A 17,046-nucleotide genomic window follows, 5' to 3' on the forward strand; every position below is an offset into this window, starting at 1 on the left:
TTTTAAATTGGATGCTAGAATTAGACTAGGCACTTGCTAAATATTCCTAGATTCATGCTGGCATGCAGTGCTCATAGAAGTAAAAAGATTCCCTTATTTTCTCTTCTTTTAGTAGGAGTTGCGATTTCTGTGTCTTCCTTCTAGGCTTCTGTGTTCCAGGAAGTTAGGTTATCAATAGAGAAAGCTGTAGGAAGCAGATAATGGAAACTGAGCCAAATTGGAGGGTCTCATGGCATCCTATTGTGATGACCATATGTCACCTCCAAGTGCTGGTCTCTTATAGTGCTAACATTCATAGTAACTTCTGTTACTACTAAACTCATAATATTATTTTCCCCGTGCTTTTACTTTTTCTAAGAGTTACTTGTTAATATTTGACTTCTATCACTTATATAGGAAAGTTTTTCAAAATAATGACATGCCATTTTCCATTAATTTAGCACACCCCCCCCAAACTCCCTGCAGGGCCAATGGAAACAAGTAGAGTGGGTTACCCATGACTCTTTTGTGCTACTGTGCACGAAAACATTGAGATTTATCAGTCAGTTGGCTCCACGATGCTCATCTCATTTATTTAGTGGGAAAGCTTTCAGGACATCTTAACATTGCTTTGTTTCCTTTCTAGCTTAAAATACAGACATCCTAGATATCCTATATAGGGTGAGAATTTCTTTGTAAATGAAGGGCGTTTCTTAGGATTTGTATTACAATTAATGAGGTTAAGTAGATTTTCTTTAGTCTGGGTGTTAATGACTCTCTAGGCTAAATGCTTCTTGGATATGTTATGAGTTAAAAAACAAAGCCAGTTTGTTAAAGGATAAATTGAACTCAGATCTTATTTCCTGTGACTAGGAGGAAGTTGAGTTGAAATATTGACTCTAATGTAAGTAAAGACTGGATGGTAACAAGAACTATGAGAAACTTTGGATATTGAAACACTCCTAACATAGAGAAGAGCATTGAAAACTTACAGGGCCTGTCCTTCCTGATAGGTCCAGTGCTTTTGCTGGTTCAAGCTTTATCAGATGGAGAAGAAAGCTTAGTTCAGAACAGTAGAAGATAAAACATTTATAAGAATTTACATATCCATCTGCTGTAGGCAGAAAAACAGCCCTGAAAGTTGTCTGAATTCTAATCCCCAGAAGCTATGGATATGTTAACTTAAATGGCAAAGGGAATTTAGGTTACTGATGTAATTAAGGTTGTTAATTAAGTGGATATTAAAATAAGATTATCTTGGATTATCTAAGCGGAGGTAGTATAATCACAGTGGTCCTTAAATATGAAAGATGGATGCAGAAGAGAGTCAGAGAAGGGAATCTGAGGATGGAAACAGTTTTAGAGAGAGGCTGTGTTGTTGGCTGTGAAGAAAGAGGACAGAGGCCATGAGTCAAGGGACACAGGCCTCTCTTGGAAGCCAGAAAAGGCATTTAAACACATTCTTCCTCGAGCCTCTAGAAGGCAATGCAGTCTGGCTAATAACTTGACTGGATCATTGATTCTTTTGTTGGACTTCTCATGTACACAGTACATTTGTTTGGAGCCACTAAATTTGGGTAATTTATCGTAACAGTAATAGATAAGAAACAGGGATTTCTTGTTAGGGAAATTGACTCCAAAAATATAGTGCCCATGGTCTCAGGGATGGTGAAGGTCAGGTGTCTACCTTCACCCTTGTTCCATTCAGGACCTCATGCTCTGCTCAGCTGCGGCCCAGACATTGAGTTCCAGGAAGCAGTGCTGGAAACAAAAGGCTCAGCCTCAACACAACAAGCATTGTTACTATTTTCTCCCTGTAACTATGCCAATTGCGTTGGGTTAACCAGAAAACTTTAATCTGGTACTGCTTTAGAATTATATCCAACCATAATCGCAGGAGGGAAAATGGAAATAAGTTATCTTCCCTTCTGGGCTGGTTGTCTTTGGGAACTCTTTATTTACTTTTCCAAGTAGATGCCACTCCCACCCAGCAGCACCCAAGGAATTCTCCATGGGAACAAGCAGAGACTGCAGAAATCTAGCTTCATGGGACAGCACTGATGGTTGTTCAAAGGATGCTGTCAGCAGCTTCACCTCAGATCATAACCAGGTTGGATTTCTTTTCCTGAAATGGGATTTATAATACCTACGAGATGAAAATATTTCCATGAAGTAACCCTTTTTTACCACCTCACTTGGCAAAGGGAGGCAGGCCATGTAGTTATCCTTTTTTCAAAAAGAATATGGAATTTCCCAACAGGTTTAAAAAACATATGCTGATGTTTGGAAACTACACAAAGGACAAGACATGGAAAGGCAGGGTGTATATATTCTGAGTGGTAACTGGAAAGCTTTCATTAGAGCTTGATAAGCTAAAGGAGTAGTTTTGACCATTTTTCTAGCAATGGGTAGAAGGAGTTGATCACACACCCCTTTACAGTCTGCTAACCAGTGTGCACCCTCTCTTTAGGAGAATGCATCTCATAAGAATTTGTGTATAATTTAGAGGTTTCCTCTTTACATTCACCCCAGGAACCCTGGGTTATGACCCTTCAGGAAAAGGGTTCCTAGCAGAGGTGACGGGATACAAAGGTGGCCTTTGGGAGTCAAAGGAGGGCACTGCTCCTAGCTTATAATTGGAGCAGAAATCCTACGTGTGGCTTTAAAGTAAATTATTTAACTTCATTAAATTATAGTATATGTCATAGTTCATTAAAATAAATTTCATGTTTTTTAAGAAAAATATTTCTGAATCTTGAAAAGGAAAAGGGATTGGTTGTTTGAATTAATTTTATGCTTTTTTTCTGCTTCTCTCTTATGTGACTTTTTAAAAAATATTTATACTTTATAAACTGTCTTTTGAGAGTGAAATCAGGCCCTGAGGACCTGGGAAACACAATACTTTTGCTTTTTGGCTTCTTCTAAAGTTGCCAGTAGACACTAACTTAAATAAATGGAGCTGCATTGAGCTTTTGGTAAACATGAGAGAGAAAAGTAGTTTAAAAAAATATTCAGTGTGTTTTCATTTATTTTATACTTACAAAAGAAATAGCCCTCCCCTTTGCCCCATCTTTCAAAAGACATCTCTTTTTACAAACATTTAAAAATTAAACCAAATGAAGACAGACAAGTTAGTTTTAGTACAATTATTTTTTCAATGTAGCTGTAACAATTAGGGTTTAAATTTCCTACAAATCAACAATGTCCAAGTAACTTGTACGAAAATCCTGATTTTTGGCCCAGAGAAAAATTACATATACAAGTTAGCAAATTCTAGTATGAAAATAGTCCATATGTTAGATCACTTTCCTTTTACATAGGTCTCAGGTCAGTCTGCTGGCTGCGTAACACCTAACATTTCTGGGTTTTCACTCTCACAAATGGCTCATTCATCATAGCTGAAGCAGCAAGGTGCCTGCCTTGGCAGGGGCTGATGTCCACCTTGGGGCCGTGCTGGAGATGGCAGGCCCAGGAGAGCTTCACTGGCCCCAGGGCAGTTGGGCAGACCCCTAGATCCAGCTGCACACAGGGGGCTTTGAGGAAGGGATGAGCTGGTCCCTTCCAAGGCAACATCAGGCCCAGAACACAGGGCACATCTGCCTATGGAGCTAGGCTGGTGCTGGTGTAGGACAGCTCATCTTCTGCCAGTGTTTTCTTCTCCTGCTGCAGCCTGACCCAGTGAGGGATGGCTCTGGGCATCATTAGTGGTGAGAACGTGGCCCTGCTCTTGCTGCAGCTTAGGCGAACCAGAGCAGGCTACTTGTCTCTCAGGATGTTGAGCTGTTCTTGATACTCTGCCTGATGACTGGCAGCAGCTCCTCAGTGACTCCCTCTTCCGTAGACCCACTCACTACTGTTGACTCCCACTGGAGCTGTGAATGGGACCCAGTAAGTCCCTGCATACTTCCTGGAGTCCGTATTCAAACCATTTGTTGACGAGGTACTATGCATAGAAGAGGAGCCAATGGCAGTACTCACGGTTGGATTCCAGAGTGAGTGCTAGTGCAGCCTGGTCCTCTAGGAAGGAGAAAGTAGTTTGAAAATGATAGGATGCCACGATACCAAACTCATGTTCATCGCTTGCTTTTGCACAGCATGCTTCTTGAAGAGTTTCATAATACCAACTTTTTGTGGTTTGGCAAAACTGAGCCAAAGGGTTGGACTAATTTGTTCATAATGTGCTAATTCATCTTAAACCTAAGAAAAATCTAGACTCATTAACAGAGCATGTAGTTGATTGAGTGATGCCTCCTCCCTGTCCTCCTCCTATACCTGCTTTTTCTGTTGTCATTGGTCATGGCACCACCACTGTGCTATGCTAACAAACTGGATTTGCAGTTGGTGCAGAATTGTAAGGAGCTAGAAGTGGAAGGAAAAATAATGATGACCCACAAGGCTCTAAGTGCAAAAATAAACCAGAGAAAAGAAGTGGATATCAGGGACTTGGAATGGAACTGCCAAAAATACTATGGCAAGAGAGTGAGAGCACTCTTATGCTTAGATAATCATCTTTTTGATAAGAGGCAAGTTTCAGCAAGAGACACCTATGAAATCTTTCTCCTGTTCTTGGTCTCCTCTTTGGACAGTTATAAGCTGGGGCTGGGAATGAAGGTGTCATTCTCCAGAAAAATTTTATAGTATTTTGTAACTGTCAAGGAGAGCAGAAACACTGGTACATTTTGCTGCTCATGTTGCCTCCACTGTCAGGGGGCAATCACAGAGATACTGTGGAGAATTGAAAGGCAAAGACAGAGGAAACCTCTCCAGCAAAGGCCAGGAGGATGGAGGGAAGCTCTTTTAGGGTCTTCTAGCTTTTTCTAACCATGGAAAAACTTTGCTCAGAGAACCAGAATTCAGGAGCAGAAAGCATATCACAGGGCTCTCTGCTGGGACTTTCCTTTCTGCAGGAGAATGAGAAATTTTTGTCTTCTTTTCTTTGACTTTTGTCTTCCACTTGATTGTAGAAGCAAGATTTTTCCAAGGTAGGCTTGGTGGCCATAGCCCAGTTCTCAGGTTAGTCTTAGGTGGAGAGGTGCCTGCCTTGGAGGTTTTATTCAGCATGATTAACAGTAGCCCTCTTGCTGCTCTGTAGGATGCAGTCCACAGTCTTCACTCAAACTTACTTGGAGTTCCAGACATCCACAGGCTCTTCCACCCATGTCATTCCCCTGAGTCAAGGTCAGCTTCTGAACATTTTTCTCATACCTGACCTGTGCTCTTGTGGGTCAGTTAAAGAAAAATGCCTCATCTGTTCCAAGGCCGGAGCTTCTTAAAAAAGCAAAGATATCCAGAGGTTTTTGAGCCAAAGCTTCATGTGAGGTCTTTCCTTTTCCTCCTCCTTTCTGGGCTTTCACCATCCCCACTGAGTATCTCCTTCTTTTCTTTTCCTTCCCCAGGCTTTCGTGTATTCATGATAGTAGAGGATAATTAATTCATTTAGCAAATGTTTATAGGATGTCTACATGTGTAGGCTCAGGGGATGTAGCTGTAAGCAAGATAAAAGACTCAAAGCAGCCTTGCCGTGGTCCACCAGTCCTTCGTGACCTGTCTCTGCTTCCTCTGTGCCCCACCTCCTGTGTGCTGTGCTCTGCTCCTTATTAGTTTACTTGATGCTCTTTAAAAACAACACCCTGCCACGGCTCCAAGACCTCTCCAGTGAATCTTTCCTGCTGTTGGAAGGCTCTTTGCTTCGGAGTGCTCCTGACACACTTCTCCTCTGGCAGGTCATTTAATTATTGCACTCATATCAGGCCTGTCTTGAAAAATACTCCATATGAAATGACACCCATCGACCTTCCATCATTCCCAGACACCCTTGCCTGCTTTATATGTTCCCCATTGCTCTGTTCACTGACTGATTCAGCATATATATTAATTAATGACTATTTTTGAATCTTCCACTACAGTTTTTGTTCCGTGAATATGGGGACTTGGTTTGTTTGCTGCTACATTCTTTTTTTGGGGGGTACTGAGCATCAAACTCAGGACCTTGTGCTTGTGAGACAGGCGTGGTGCCACCGAACTAAATCCCCAGCCCTTGGTTGCTACATTACTAATGCTTAAAACAATACCTGGACTTGGTCCTTAATAAACAATTTCATGGAATAAGGATTAAATGGTGAAACGGTGGATTCATGGATGAATGAATGGCTCAGGGTTTCTAACCTCAAAGAGTTGTGAGGTAGAGGGAGACATAACATGAATGAGTGAATGAGACCTTGTGGCTTGTGTAGGAGGGTGTTGACTTCACGCTGGCGCTAGAGCTGGATTGTTGAAAATCAAATCCCTGTTCCACTTATTAGTTGTGTCTTCCATGGCTGATTATTTGGGCTCTCTGGTTTCTCTTATCTATAAAATTGGGGTAATAATACCTCCTAAGAGGATTATTGTGAGAATCAAAAGAAACGATCCATGTACAGCCCTCAGCGCAACACCTGGCATACAGTGAGTTTGTTAGCATTGGCTCATTTTGCTGGAAGCAAGTAGGGTCTGCAGAGTTCTTCAGTTTTGCTCCCATCCCGGTCTGGCGTTGAGGGGCAAAGGTTAGGAAGCTACCTCCTACCAGAGAGACTGTTCCTGGGGACAACTTTATCTTAGGGTTCCTTTGAGCCGCAAGGGCCCCTGCTCCTCCCTTTCAAACACTATAACATTTCTTCTGCCCAGATAGGCTCTAAGGAATGCAGACATCCCCTCCGGAAAAAACGCTTTCCTGTTTAAATAACAGCATCCAGTTAAATATTGCTAGTGTTCTTCTATTTTCTAGCAATTTTTAGGCTACTGTAAATAATTGCTGAAGGCCGTACTTTGGGAGGATTTTGTAAATCTTTCTTTTACCTTGCGACAACAAAACTATGTCAAAGGTCATTCGGGAATTTGTATTTTAATATAAATTTTTGAAGCTACCATTTACAAAAGGGCACGTGCTCATTGCTAAGACTTCTGATGAGGTTGAAGCTTTGATCTTAAAGCCTATGGAGGTTTTGCAGAAATTGGAGGTGACGTTGCTGACAGATTCGTCAGTAGCTTTCTGAGTCCCATTAATTAAGAACACACACGCATGCCCTTTGTTTACTCCACAGGAGTAAAAGAATTTAATTTGACTTTAATTTTTTATGGGAAACTATGAGTGGATTCAGGGAAGCATCAAAGAAGTATTCTTAATATAATAAAATAGACTCAAGTGAACATCAGAGAGTTCTGGGTTCCAGTGGGGGGTCTAGTTTCACTTCTGTAAAGCATTAATCCTCCTTAATGATAAGAAAGATGAGGGGCAAAGTGCTCATTCCTCCCCTCATCGGTTAAATCCAGGAGGTTCCGGGCTCTTTAACTTTATCTTGCATCCAGAAGTCGCCTTTGTGCTTTTGCATTTTCATACTACTTATACCCTCAAGATCTCAGCTTTAAAAACCTTCACACTTGTTTTTTTCACCTTGATTTTAGATTTTTTTAAGTAATCGCCACTATCTCCAAGCTTCTTATACTCCTAAGCCCTTAAAAATGAAAACCGAGACCGGCTAAGACACTTGAACAAACTGGAGGCCAGATGGTGCTTTTGCAGAGGCAAATCTGGACCTAGCAGTTGGGAGGGCCATTATCATATCTGTTTCCTGAACCCCACTAGACCATTCATTTGTTCACAGCAAATAGCTCTTCTGTGCTTTCCAGGTGCAGGCATCATTTTAAACTCCAACAGTAGTAAACAGCCAGGTGTGGTGGTACACAGCTGTAAGCCTTGCTTTTGGGAGGCTGAGGCAAGAGGGTTGCAAGTTTAAGTCCAGCCTGGTCAGTTTAGGAAGGGCCTGTCTCAAAATAAAAAATAAAAAGGGCTGGAAATGTAGCTGCATGGTAGAACATCCCTGGGCTCAATTCCCAGTACCACAAAAAAAGGGAGAGAGGAAGGGAAGTAGCGAGAGAGTGAGAGAGGTGAGTAATAGAGATAAAAAAACTTGGTTTTTTGAAGTTTGTTCTCATGGACAATTAACACAATAAGTTACTTTTACGGTACATTCAAAGCTATATATAGAAATAAGATAGTGAAGGAAATGATGTGAGTTCTTTTGTGCTTTAAATAGGATGGTCAGGGACGGCCTCACTGATAAAGTCACACTGAGCAGCTCGAGGGAGCTGACCATTGGCGTAGATGGGAGAAGAAGCAGAAGCAAGTGCAGCGTGCAGTGGTGGTGCGGGTGTGGGGGTAAGGCCTGGCCAGGGGTGCAGAGGGCAGGATTGTGAGCGGAATAGGGAGAGTTGCTGGGCAGGTAATTCAGGGTCTGTGATTCTTCGGGTTTTCTCAGATGGGTGTCACGGAGGGTTTTGAATGCACAGCTAGGATCTGATTTACATCGACAGGACCCCTGTGACAGTGTGGCAGGGAGATTAGACTAGTGAAGTTGCTGTTGTGCTGATCTAAGCCAAAGACGGTGGCATTTTGAGTTTAGATGGAAACAGCAGAACTGAGGAGATGTGCTTGAATTCAGGGGTGTGTTGCAAAGGCTGAGCCATGAGGGTTTCCGGAGAGGTTGGGAGGGTGGAGTCAGGAATGCCTGTGAGGTTTGTGCCTGAGCAGCCGGACTCTGTTCTCTGCTCCGTGTGCCTTGTTGTTATGGAGGCTCTTCCATGTCTCCCACTATCAAATGATCAGCCTGGCCCTGTCTGTGAACCTGCAGGCACTCTGGTAGCCAAGACAAAGGCCTTTGTGGTTGCTTGAGACACTGCAGAAGATGCCAGGTGAATTGATGCAGGTGACCTTTGCTCACCAGTGCTTAGTCTTTCTTTTCTTTTCTTTCCTTTTTTTTTTTTTTTTTTTTTTTGGAGGGGGACAGTACTGGGGACTGAACTCAGGACCTTGCCTTGCGAGGCAGGCGTGGCACCACTGAGCTAAATCCTGGCCCTTGTCATTCTTGACACCACTTGAGTGTACATTGTGGCATCACACTCGGGGGTGAGGGGCACAGCAGTAGGTATTGATGCCACCTAAACTTGCATGGAAAAATGCAGAAAAAGAGCAAACAAGCAGGAGAAGCTAAAATAGAGACAAAGAATGGGAAGATCTCAAAACATTTAATAAACTCTTTAAAAATCTCAAAAAATGTGAAGTGTGTGTCCTCCTTGTGAGCATTTCCCCCTTTGTTTCCATCTCTCATTGCTTCCAATCAGAAGATAAAAGGCATGGTATTTCCGGAATATTGAGACAGGAAGGGAGAAAGAGAGGGAGGGACATGGAGGGGGAGGATAATAATACACTGACTAATGTGACAAAAGCAGAGTCCCACCTTTAGTCATTGAGGACTGGCAGGAGAAGAATTTATGGGTCACTCTAGGAGGTACAGTGACTTTCCAAGAGCCTGCCTTTGCACTATACCTGGCCCAATCTTTCCTTCTTCAGCAAACCACAAAGCCTGCCGTGAGAACACGAGGACAGAGTCCACTGTGATGGTGGCCAAGGACAGAGCCAAAAAACCCTACTGTGTTTGTTTAGTAGGAATCTTGTTTCCTATCCCTGCCTGGTTGCCTGGGGTTGAGTAAATCCTAAGTTGTCTGAGCTCTTATCTCAGGAAGAGCAAAGGGTAGCCCAGGAAGCCCTCTAAATATCAGGTGTGGACAGAATGAAGAGGAGCAGAGAGGGCGGAGACCAGTGGAAAATATCTTCAGGAGGCCAAGAAATCCTAATGGCTGATGAACTCTAGAAAGGAGCAGGTGGGGGAGGAGTGCCTAAGGGCACACACTGGGACCTGCCAGGATGGGGTGCTGGGGACACCAGATGGACTGGCAGTCAGTCAGACCAGATGGTGGGCTTTTGTTTTTAAAAGGATTTGTAAATCCTAGGAGAAAAAGGAACCATAAGGGTACTGAGGCCTTTAATCCCATTAGAAGACAAAAGTGTGTTCTTTAAATATGTACGCCTACCAATTATAGAATTTCTCTTATCAAAACCTTGGGCTGACGACCAACTTGTGAAACTCCAGGGACTCTGAATTGTTTGTGAGTAGGAGGAGAAACTGCAGAAATTGCCCCGGCATTATAAATGAATAGAGAGATTCCTCCTTAAGGATTGAATGTGAATTTATTAAGTATACATTCTGAACCAAACAAAACATATTTGCATGAAATGGGCTTGCTTATATATGGAGTTAGAAGAACAGCTAACAGTGAGCTGTTCAATTTACTTGGTAAAGCTTAAATATGTAATAATCAATATTTAAAGATCGAAGTGCCTTTTACTTTTCAAAATGTTGGATCCTGGGCCCTCTCCCTTACTTTCTGTGTCTGGATGGGCCTGGCTCAGCGTGCCCACGGCTGCTCCCCCAGTGGCGGCAGTATGAGAATTCTGGTTGCCAGCCCTTATCACTATCCTGACCTTTATTTGCAGATCCATCATCATTTCCAGGATCCTTCTCCTTCTCCAGCATGACCTCCCTGCAAGGTGACTGACTTCCCAGTGCAGTTAAGAATCACCCCCTTGTGCCCAAATGTGGCCCGAGTCAGCAGTGAGGGCCAGCAGAGCCACACCTCCCTCGGGTGGCTAGAGCATCAGGCAGGAGTGTGGGCTTTGATGTTGCACACAGATCAGGAGGCTTCTGCCTTCTTTGTATGGCATAGTATCTTACACTCCTGCTGAAAGAAAAAGCCTACTGTAATCTAAAATCCTCAAAGACAAAAGAAGAAAAAGAGAAAGTTTTTTTTGGGTGGGGGGTGGAGATTGAACTTGGGACCTTGAGCTTGCAAGGCAGGGGTGGTGCCACTGAGCTAAATCACCAGATGAGAGAAAGCTTTAAGTAGTGTTATTGTTAAATTACTTTTCTCTTTTCTCTTTAGAACATGCAGATATATCTAGTCGGCAACTATCAATAATACTGTAGCACTGTTGATGCCATTTGTAAATAATTCTTTCCTTAATCACTCCCAGGATGTGTACATGTTATTTTGTGGCTGAAGGTGATCAGCACGGCTTTGCAGTGCCACTGACTGTTTTGCTTGCTTGCTTGTTTTTATTTGTTAAGGTACGGAAACCTGACAGGCTCAAGCTCTGAGGAAGATGGAAGCCCAAGTTCGTCAGAGGCCAAGACGGTGATCAGGAAGTGAGTGTGTCTTTCTTCCACACTATTGGCTCAGTCAAGACAATATCAAAACAGATATTAGTGGTTCAGGAGAGTTTCTTATATTCCTTTCCATAATTCATACAAACATGGGCTTTTTTTAAAATTATCTAACAATTGTCATTTATTCACCTAGGAAAAATATATGGGAACCTCGTATTTGCCAGGCATCATGCTAAGGGATATAAAATAAGTGAAAAACAAACAAATAAACAAAAAACCAAATGAGACAAAAGTAAGAGAAACATAAAAGGATAAACATCAAGAAGTGGCCAAGAATGGAACAAGGATGGAGGCTAGGTCACCTGGGGTGCTGCACAGGGACTATGACCTCTGGTGACATGGAGTATTGCCCTCTGAGGTGCTCAGTGCTGTGGGCGTCCAGGCAGAGCAAGTGTGGAGGAGGCCCTGAGCAGCAACAGTGCTGGAGAGGCAGAGTGAGTGGAGCAGCAGGGCTAGGGGATGAGATGTGTGAGGCAGGGGGTGTCCAGAACATGTGCGGACCTGAAGAGCACAGGAGAGGACATTGACTCCGACTCTGAAAAAGGCCAGAAGCACTTAGAAGGCTTTGAGAACAGTGCCATGACCTAATCTATTTAAAGTGCTTGCTCTGGCTTTGGATGGAAAATAGACCGTGGCAGTGCTGATGGGCAGAAGGGTGGTTGGAACCCTTTCTAGGACCCAAGCCAAGGTTGGTGGTGTGGATTTGGGGAGGGGCAGTGGAGGTGCTCTGCGTCTGCAGGTGTCTTGAAGGTTGGCAGGATGTGCTGGAGCTGTGTGGATGGAGAAGCGAGGCCAGGTTGCTCCCCAGGTTGTGGTTTAAGCACCTGTAGAACAGGACCTTGCCTTTACGAGGCAAGAAAGACTAGTAATGAGGAGCAGGTTTGGTGAGAGTGTGTGTGTCAATAAGTCATGGACACGTAAATTTCAAGGTCATTGGATGAGTCTGGATTTCAGGGCGGGTCTGGAGTGAAGTTATTCATTTGTGCATCCTTGGTTTATAGATGGCGTTTGAGGCCGTAGGACTGGCAGTGACCTGGGGACCAAGGGTAGAGAAAGAAAAGAGAAGGACCAGGTACTGAGTCTTGGTGTCCTCCAGCATTTAGAGTTAGGAAAAGAGTTTGGTGGAGGAGAACAGAACAGAGCAGCTGGGGGTGGGGGATGTGGGGAAAGAGAAGAAAGAAGAGGAAGTCGTGTCCCAGAAGACAAGGGAAGTAGGGAGTTTGGGGAGGGCTAGCAGCTGTGTCCAGTGCTGTCTGTAGATCAAGTGAGGAGGGCCCGGGAGGGACTTCCGCTTTGCAACACTGCAGTCTTTGGTGACCATTGACCAGTGCAGCTCTATAGGATGGAGGTGTGGGTCCAGAGAGGACAAGGGGGAAGAAGCAGGGACAGTGGGAAGAATTTTGGGATAAAGGGGAATTAAGAATTAAGAAAGACGGAGAAGGATCTGGGGGCAAAGAAGGTCGTTGTTCTTGTGTGTGTGTGTGTGTGTGTGTGTGTGTGTGTATATGCTTATTAAAAGCGGGAGATTATTTATGCTGATGACACTGATCTAGGACTCATTGAGGAAACCCCCGGGATGCAGAGGTGGGGCTTCTCTAGGAATGATGTTCTTGAGTACATGAGATGTATGCTCTGGTGCCCTAACCTCTGGCTTTAAATATTCATTCTGGGAGGCAAAAGTCAAGGAAATCCTATGGAATTTTTAAGTCCTCAGAGGATTTATTGGTGAACTTTTTTCCTCCTGAGCCAGGGATGCGATGGTCAGGGAATTGAAAGCCTCTGTAACTGCTGAATTAAGCTCCATGTTGTTTTATATTTTATTTTATAATCTTATTGCAGAGACCAGACTCACTAATGTAGATACTTGAATGCCAGGTACAAGGCGTGGCACGAAGAACAGTCACATTCACATTGTTTCTAGAGGGCACAGGGAGGGCCGTGGGATGAGGTGACAATGAAGGGTGGTCAAGACTTGGGTGGTAGAGCCATCCAGGCACAGGGAACTGGTCACTAGATCAGGAAAGTGGGTGTATGTGGAATTCTGGGGAGCAACACAACTGGTATGGTTGACTCGTGGTGGACACGTCGGGTGAGGGGAGTCTGTGGAGCTGAAGCGGAGCTGAGGTTGTATTGTGAAGGACTTCAGTTTCTCATGAGAGCTTGGACTTTCCCTGGTAAGCAGTGACCAGCCATCTGTAAAAAGTTCTTCCAGAAGGGAAACAATCTAATTAAGTAGATGATTCTTTTAGAATGCATTGCACTTTGAGCTCTGCTACTCAGGGTGACTGTGGGCTACAGGAGCTGCATCAGGTAAGAGCCTGTGGGAAATACAGTCTCAAGTTCCAATGGACGTGCTGGACGAGTAGCTGCGTATACAGGATCCTCACGTGACTCCTCAGCCCTTCAGGGTTTGCAGATCATAGACTTTGGGATGTTTTGAAAACAATTTCATCCATGAAAACTCACGAAAATGTTTCTTAATAAAGAGCCTTTTTATAATGGATATGTAATGGGAATTTTTGAGCATATACAGAAGGAAATACTGTAAGAATTGAGTGACCAGCTTGTCCTGTATAACCTGAACCTGTGACCAGATTCAGATCCAGATATAAACATGTTGTCATCCACATGTGTTGGAACAGAGTCAAATCTAGAGCTACTGTTCAGTGAGTCCCCTAAGTACTCAAAGAAGAGGATCAGCGAGAAAGATACACAGGGCTTTCTTTTCTGTTTCCCCGAGGGTGTTTTGAGATTAAATAGGGGAAGTAGCAGTTAAGAAAATTGTGCCCTGGATGTGAAGAGTCATGTTCATTATTTCAGAGTCCCACTGAAATTCATTGTGTACTAGGGACAGACGTGGGTGACACCCCGGGCTAAGCTGTTCCGAAGGGCTTTAGAGTTTTAAGCACATGAAGCTTCAACAAAGAGCTTTACACAGAACTCCCTTAAGGGGTCCATCATATGGGGACAATGGTCCTTTCCCAAAGCCTCACAATGACTTTGTTTTTAACGTTGCCTTTTTTTTTTTTTTTTTTTTTTTTTTTAAATCATGCCTGGTGAGAATATTACACTTCATTTTACAGTGGGTTTTTCTGTCCACAAATTCTGGAATGTTAATACCCCATTTCATGGGTGACCTCTTTCTTTTTCCATTTGCCTTTCTTCTGTCTTTCTCACTGTTTTTCTTTTTCCCACTCGTTTTATTATTTTTTAAGATGACTTCATGATTACCTGTTTGCCCTCTTTTTTTCTGAAGTTGTCCTGAAAATTTCCATTCTGAGACAGTGTCACTGCTTTGTCTTTCTGAGAGGAAACCAGGGAAGCATCATCTTCTATCCACGTGAGTTTCAAACTCCTTGGTCCTCCCAGGCCTCTGGCATCTATCTGACTCGTAGCGAGGATGTAAGACTTCCTGGCAGCTGAACAGATGTGTATGAGGTATGGCTGTATGCCTTTGGCTCTTAACGGGGTGACTTTGTCTCCCAGAGATCATGTGGCAGTGTTTGGAAACATTTTGCTTTTCTTAATTTTGGGGAGGGTTGGGCAGGGGCCAGGGATGCAGCCAAGTGAACTAGAATGAACAACGAAGAGTGATCTGGCCATAGCTGTCAATAGAGTCCGCCTAAGAAGCAAAGTGTTCAGGCTGTAGTCCTCAAGTGAAAATGTATCTATGTACATTTAAGCATGCGTATTTAGAAAATTGGTTGTGCCCTTTCTTTAATTAGTGGTGATTCAGGACCAGCCACTTGGACGGTGAAAGGTCCTGGATGAGGAGCCTGGAGAACACAGATTGTAACTCTCCTCTATTGCTCTGTCATTTACCAGCCATGTGGCCTCAGTTTTGTCACTTTATCTCTCTCTCTGTTTCAGATTCTTCACCTGAAAAATGAGTGCTTGGAACGTATGATCTGTGAAGTTCTTTCAAGTTCAGTCATGTCTATGATAATTTTTTGTTGTTGTTGTTAAAATGAATATCAGAAGCCAGGTGTGGAGGCACGCACCTGTAATCTCAGCACTTGGAAGGCTGAGGCAGGAGGATCACTGCAAATTCAAGGCCAGCCTGGGCTACATAGTGAATTCAAGACCGGCCTAAACTATATTGGCAAGACCCTGTATCAAAAACAAAACAAAACAGTATCAGGAACTGAAACAGAGATGTAGTCCAAATGTTATACTGAAGTTTGAGAAGTATTCTTGACCACTTTTCTTTGTTGAAAATACTGTGTAATTGGCCTTGATAAAATGAGATGAAAAAGTAGATTGGCTGTATTTGCTTATTAGCAGTCATGACATCACGCTGCTCACTGTGGTCATGGTAAAGAGCTGATATTGTCCCATGGGGTAAGACAAGATGTGGCAGAATGCCCATTGTTTTCCTTTGCTATGACTATTCTCTTGTGATTTCAGGTGGGCCACAGACAGCAGGAACCCAGTAACATTCTAAGAAGTAAACATCCTACTTTAGGGCAGCTGCTTTCAGTTTTGCAGACCTGGGTGGACATGGAATGGGGACAGGGAATCCCTATTTATTTTAACCATGAGCAAAAATGCCCAAACATGTTGGTTTTTCGGTTTTTGTAGTAAATCATAGTGACCCTTCCATTTTTGACAGGATCCCCTATCACAAGTTTCTTAGGTGGATCTAATCAACCTATCAGCAGACAAAAGAGCTTTTAAGAAGGGAAATGTGGAAATACAGGTGAAGCTTTCAAGATGAAAGATTGGTTTCTAGTCTCAGGCCACAGCTGACTGGTGCTCTTCATGCATTTAAAAAAAGTATCAGATTGTGCAGAATCGCTCTGCCATGTAGCGTATGTGTAATTCCAGTCCTGAGAATGCCCTGTTGAGGCTTTGGACAGTATCAGAAACCTCTAAGGTGATGTGGCTAAATCAAGAATGCCTTCAGTTGCAATTCAACTACCACATCCTCCTGATATGGAGTCTTTGCCACACAGTGATTTCTGATTTTAGGGCTATCTATCTATATATATCTATATCTATATCTATATCTATATCTATATATCTATATCTATCTATCTATCTATCTATATAGGCAAAAATATAAATAATAAGCTAAGCTGTGCTGTGTTTTTTCTAGAATTCCTAAACTGGCCACTATTTAGGAATCAGGGATGGGATGGGCATTTATCTGGCATGCATAAGTCCTTGGATTTGGCTCCCAGAACCATGCATGCATGCATGCAAGAAGACACACACACACACACACACACACACACACACACACTGTTTAGGAATTAGGAAACTTACTTCCTGTGTGTGACAGAAGGAGTATCTCTGTTTGTGTTCATTCAACCTGTGTCCTCCTCACCCTTTCTGGTGACATTTTATGTGATAAAATGCTGTTTTTGAGAAGAATACAATTTGAACCAGAGACAAAAAATAATTTTTTTTCCTAGGGCAAATTTAATACAGTCATTGAATTCAGAAGTGAAGAGAATATAAAGAAAGTATATTAACTTCATAGAGCTTTTGCATCATGACTCCTGTTTGGTTTGCAGTGTATAAGGCTATTTTCCATGTGTGTGCATGTGTTTGCATGTGTGGGGACACACACATTCTATTTAAAGAGGTTTGGAACTTCTCAGGAAATGATGCTTTATTTCTTCCCTTTAGTGACTATTGTAATGTTGAAAAAGTTGTTTCCTTTTCTTTAGTTCAATCTCATTACTTTCCTTCTGGAATGCCAAGTTTTGTCTTCTCCACCTCTTTACTACAGCAGTGCTTCAGACTGTGGAAGTTACTCCGTGTGGGGTTGGAAGTGCAGCTAAGTGGGAGAGTGCTTACCAGCATGTCTGTGGCCTTTGGTTTGATCCCCAGCACTGCAAAAAAAAAAAAAAAAGACAGACAAACATTAGAATAATTCTGTTTTTATTTCCACACATTCAAGTGTTATAAATGTCATTCTTAAATCTTTTCCCCAAGACTGTAAACAGTGACAGCAGATTTT

At 42.9% G+C, this 17,046-nt stretch overlaps 1 protein-coding gene across 4 annotated transcripts in view; it reads left to right on the forward strand.

Moving 5' to 3' along the window:
* The window catches only part of Rgl1 (ral guanine nucleotide dissociation stimulator like 1), a 260,886-nt gene that overhangs the window by 193,432 nt on the left and 50,408 nt on the right, over positions 1 to 17,046 (forward strand). For all 4 annotated transcript variants that reach the window (XM_010640560.2, XM_033762134.1, XM_010640562.2 and 1 more), the window contains one exon: positions 10,980 to 11,057. In XM_010640560.2, coding sequence (XP_010638862.1) covers positions 10,980 to 11,057 — 78 coding nt within the window. The remainder of the gene's footprint in view (positions 1 to 10,979; positions 11,058 to 17,046) is intronic.

This window comes from Fukomys damarensis, unplaced genomic scaffold (assembly GCF_012274545.1).
Source record: "Fukomys damarensis isolate Sample0158 unplaced genomic scaffold, DMR_v1.0_HiC HiC_scaffold_11, whole genome shotgun sequence".
NCBI lineage: Eukaryota > Metazoa > Chordata > Mammalia > Rodentia > Bathyergidae > Fukomys > Fukomys damarensis.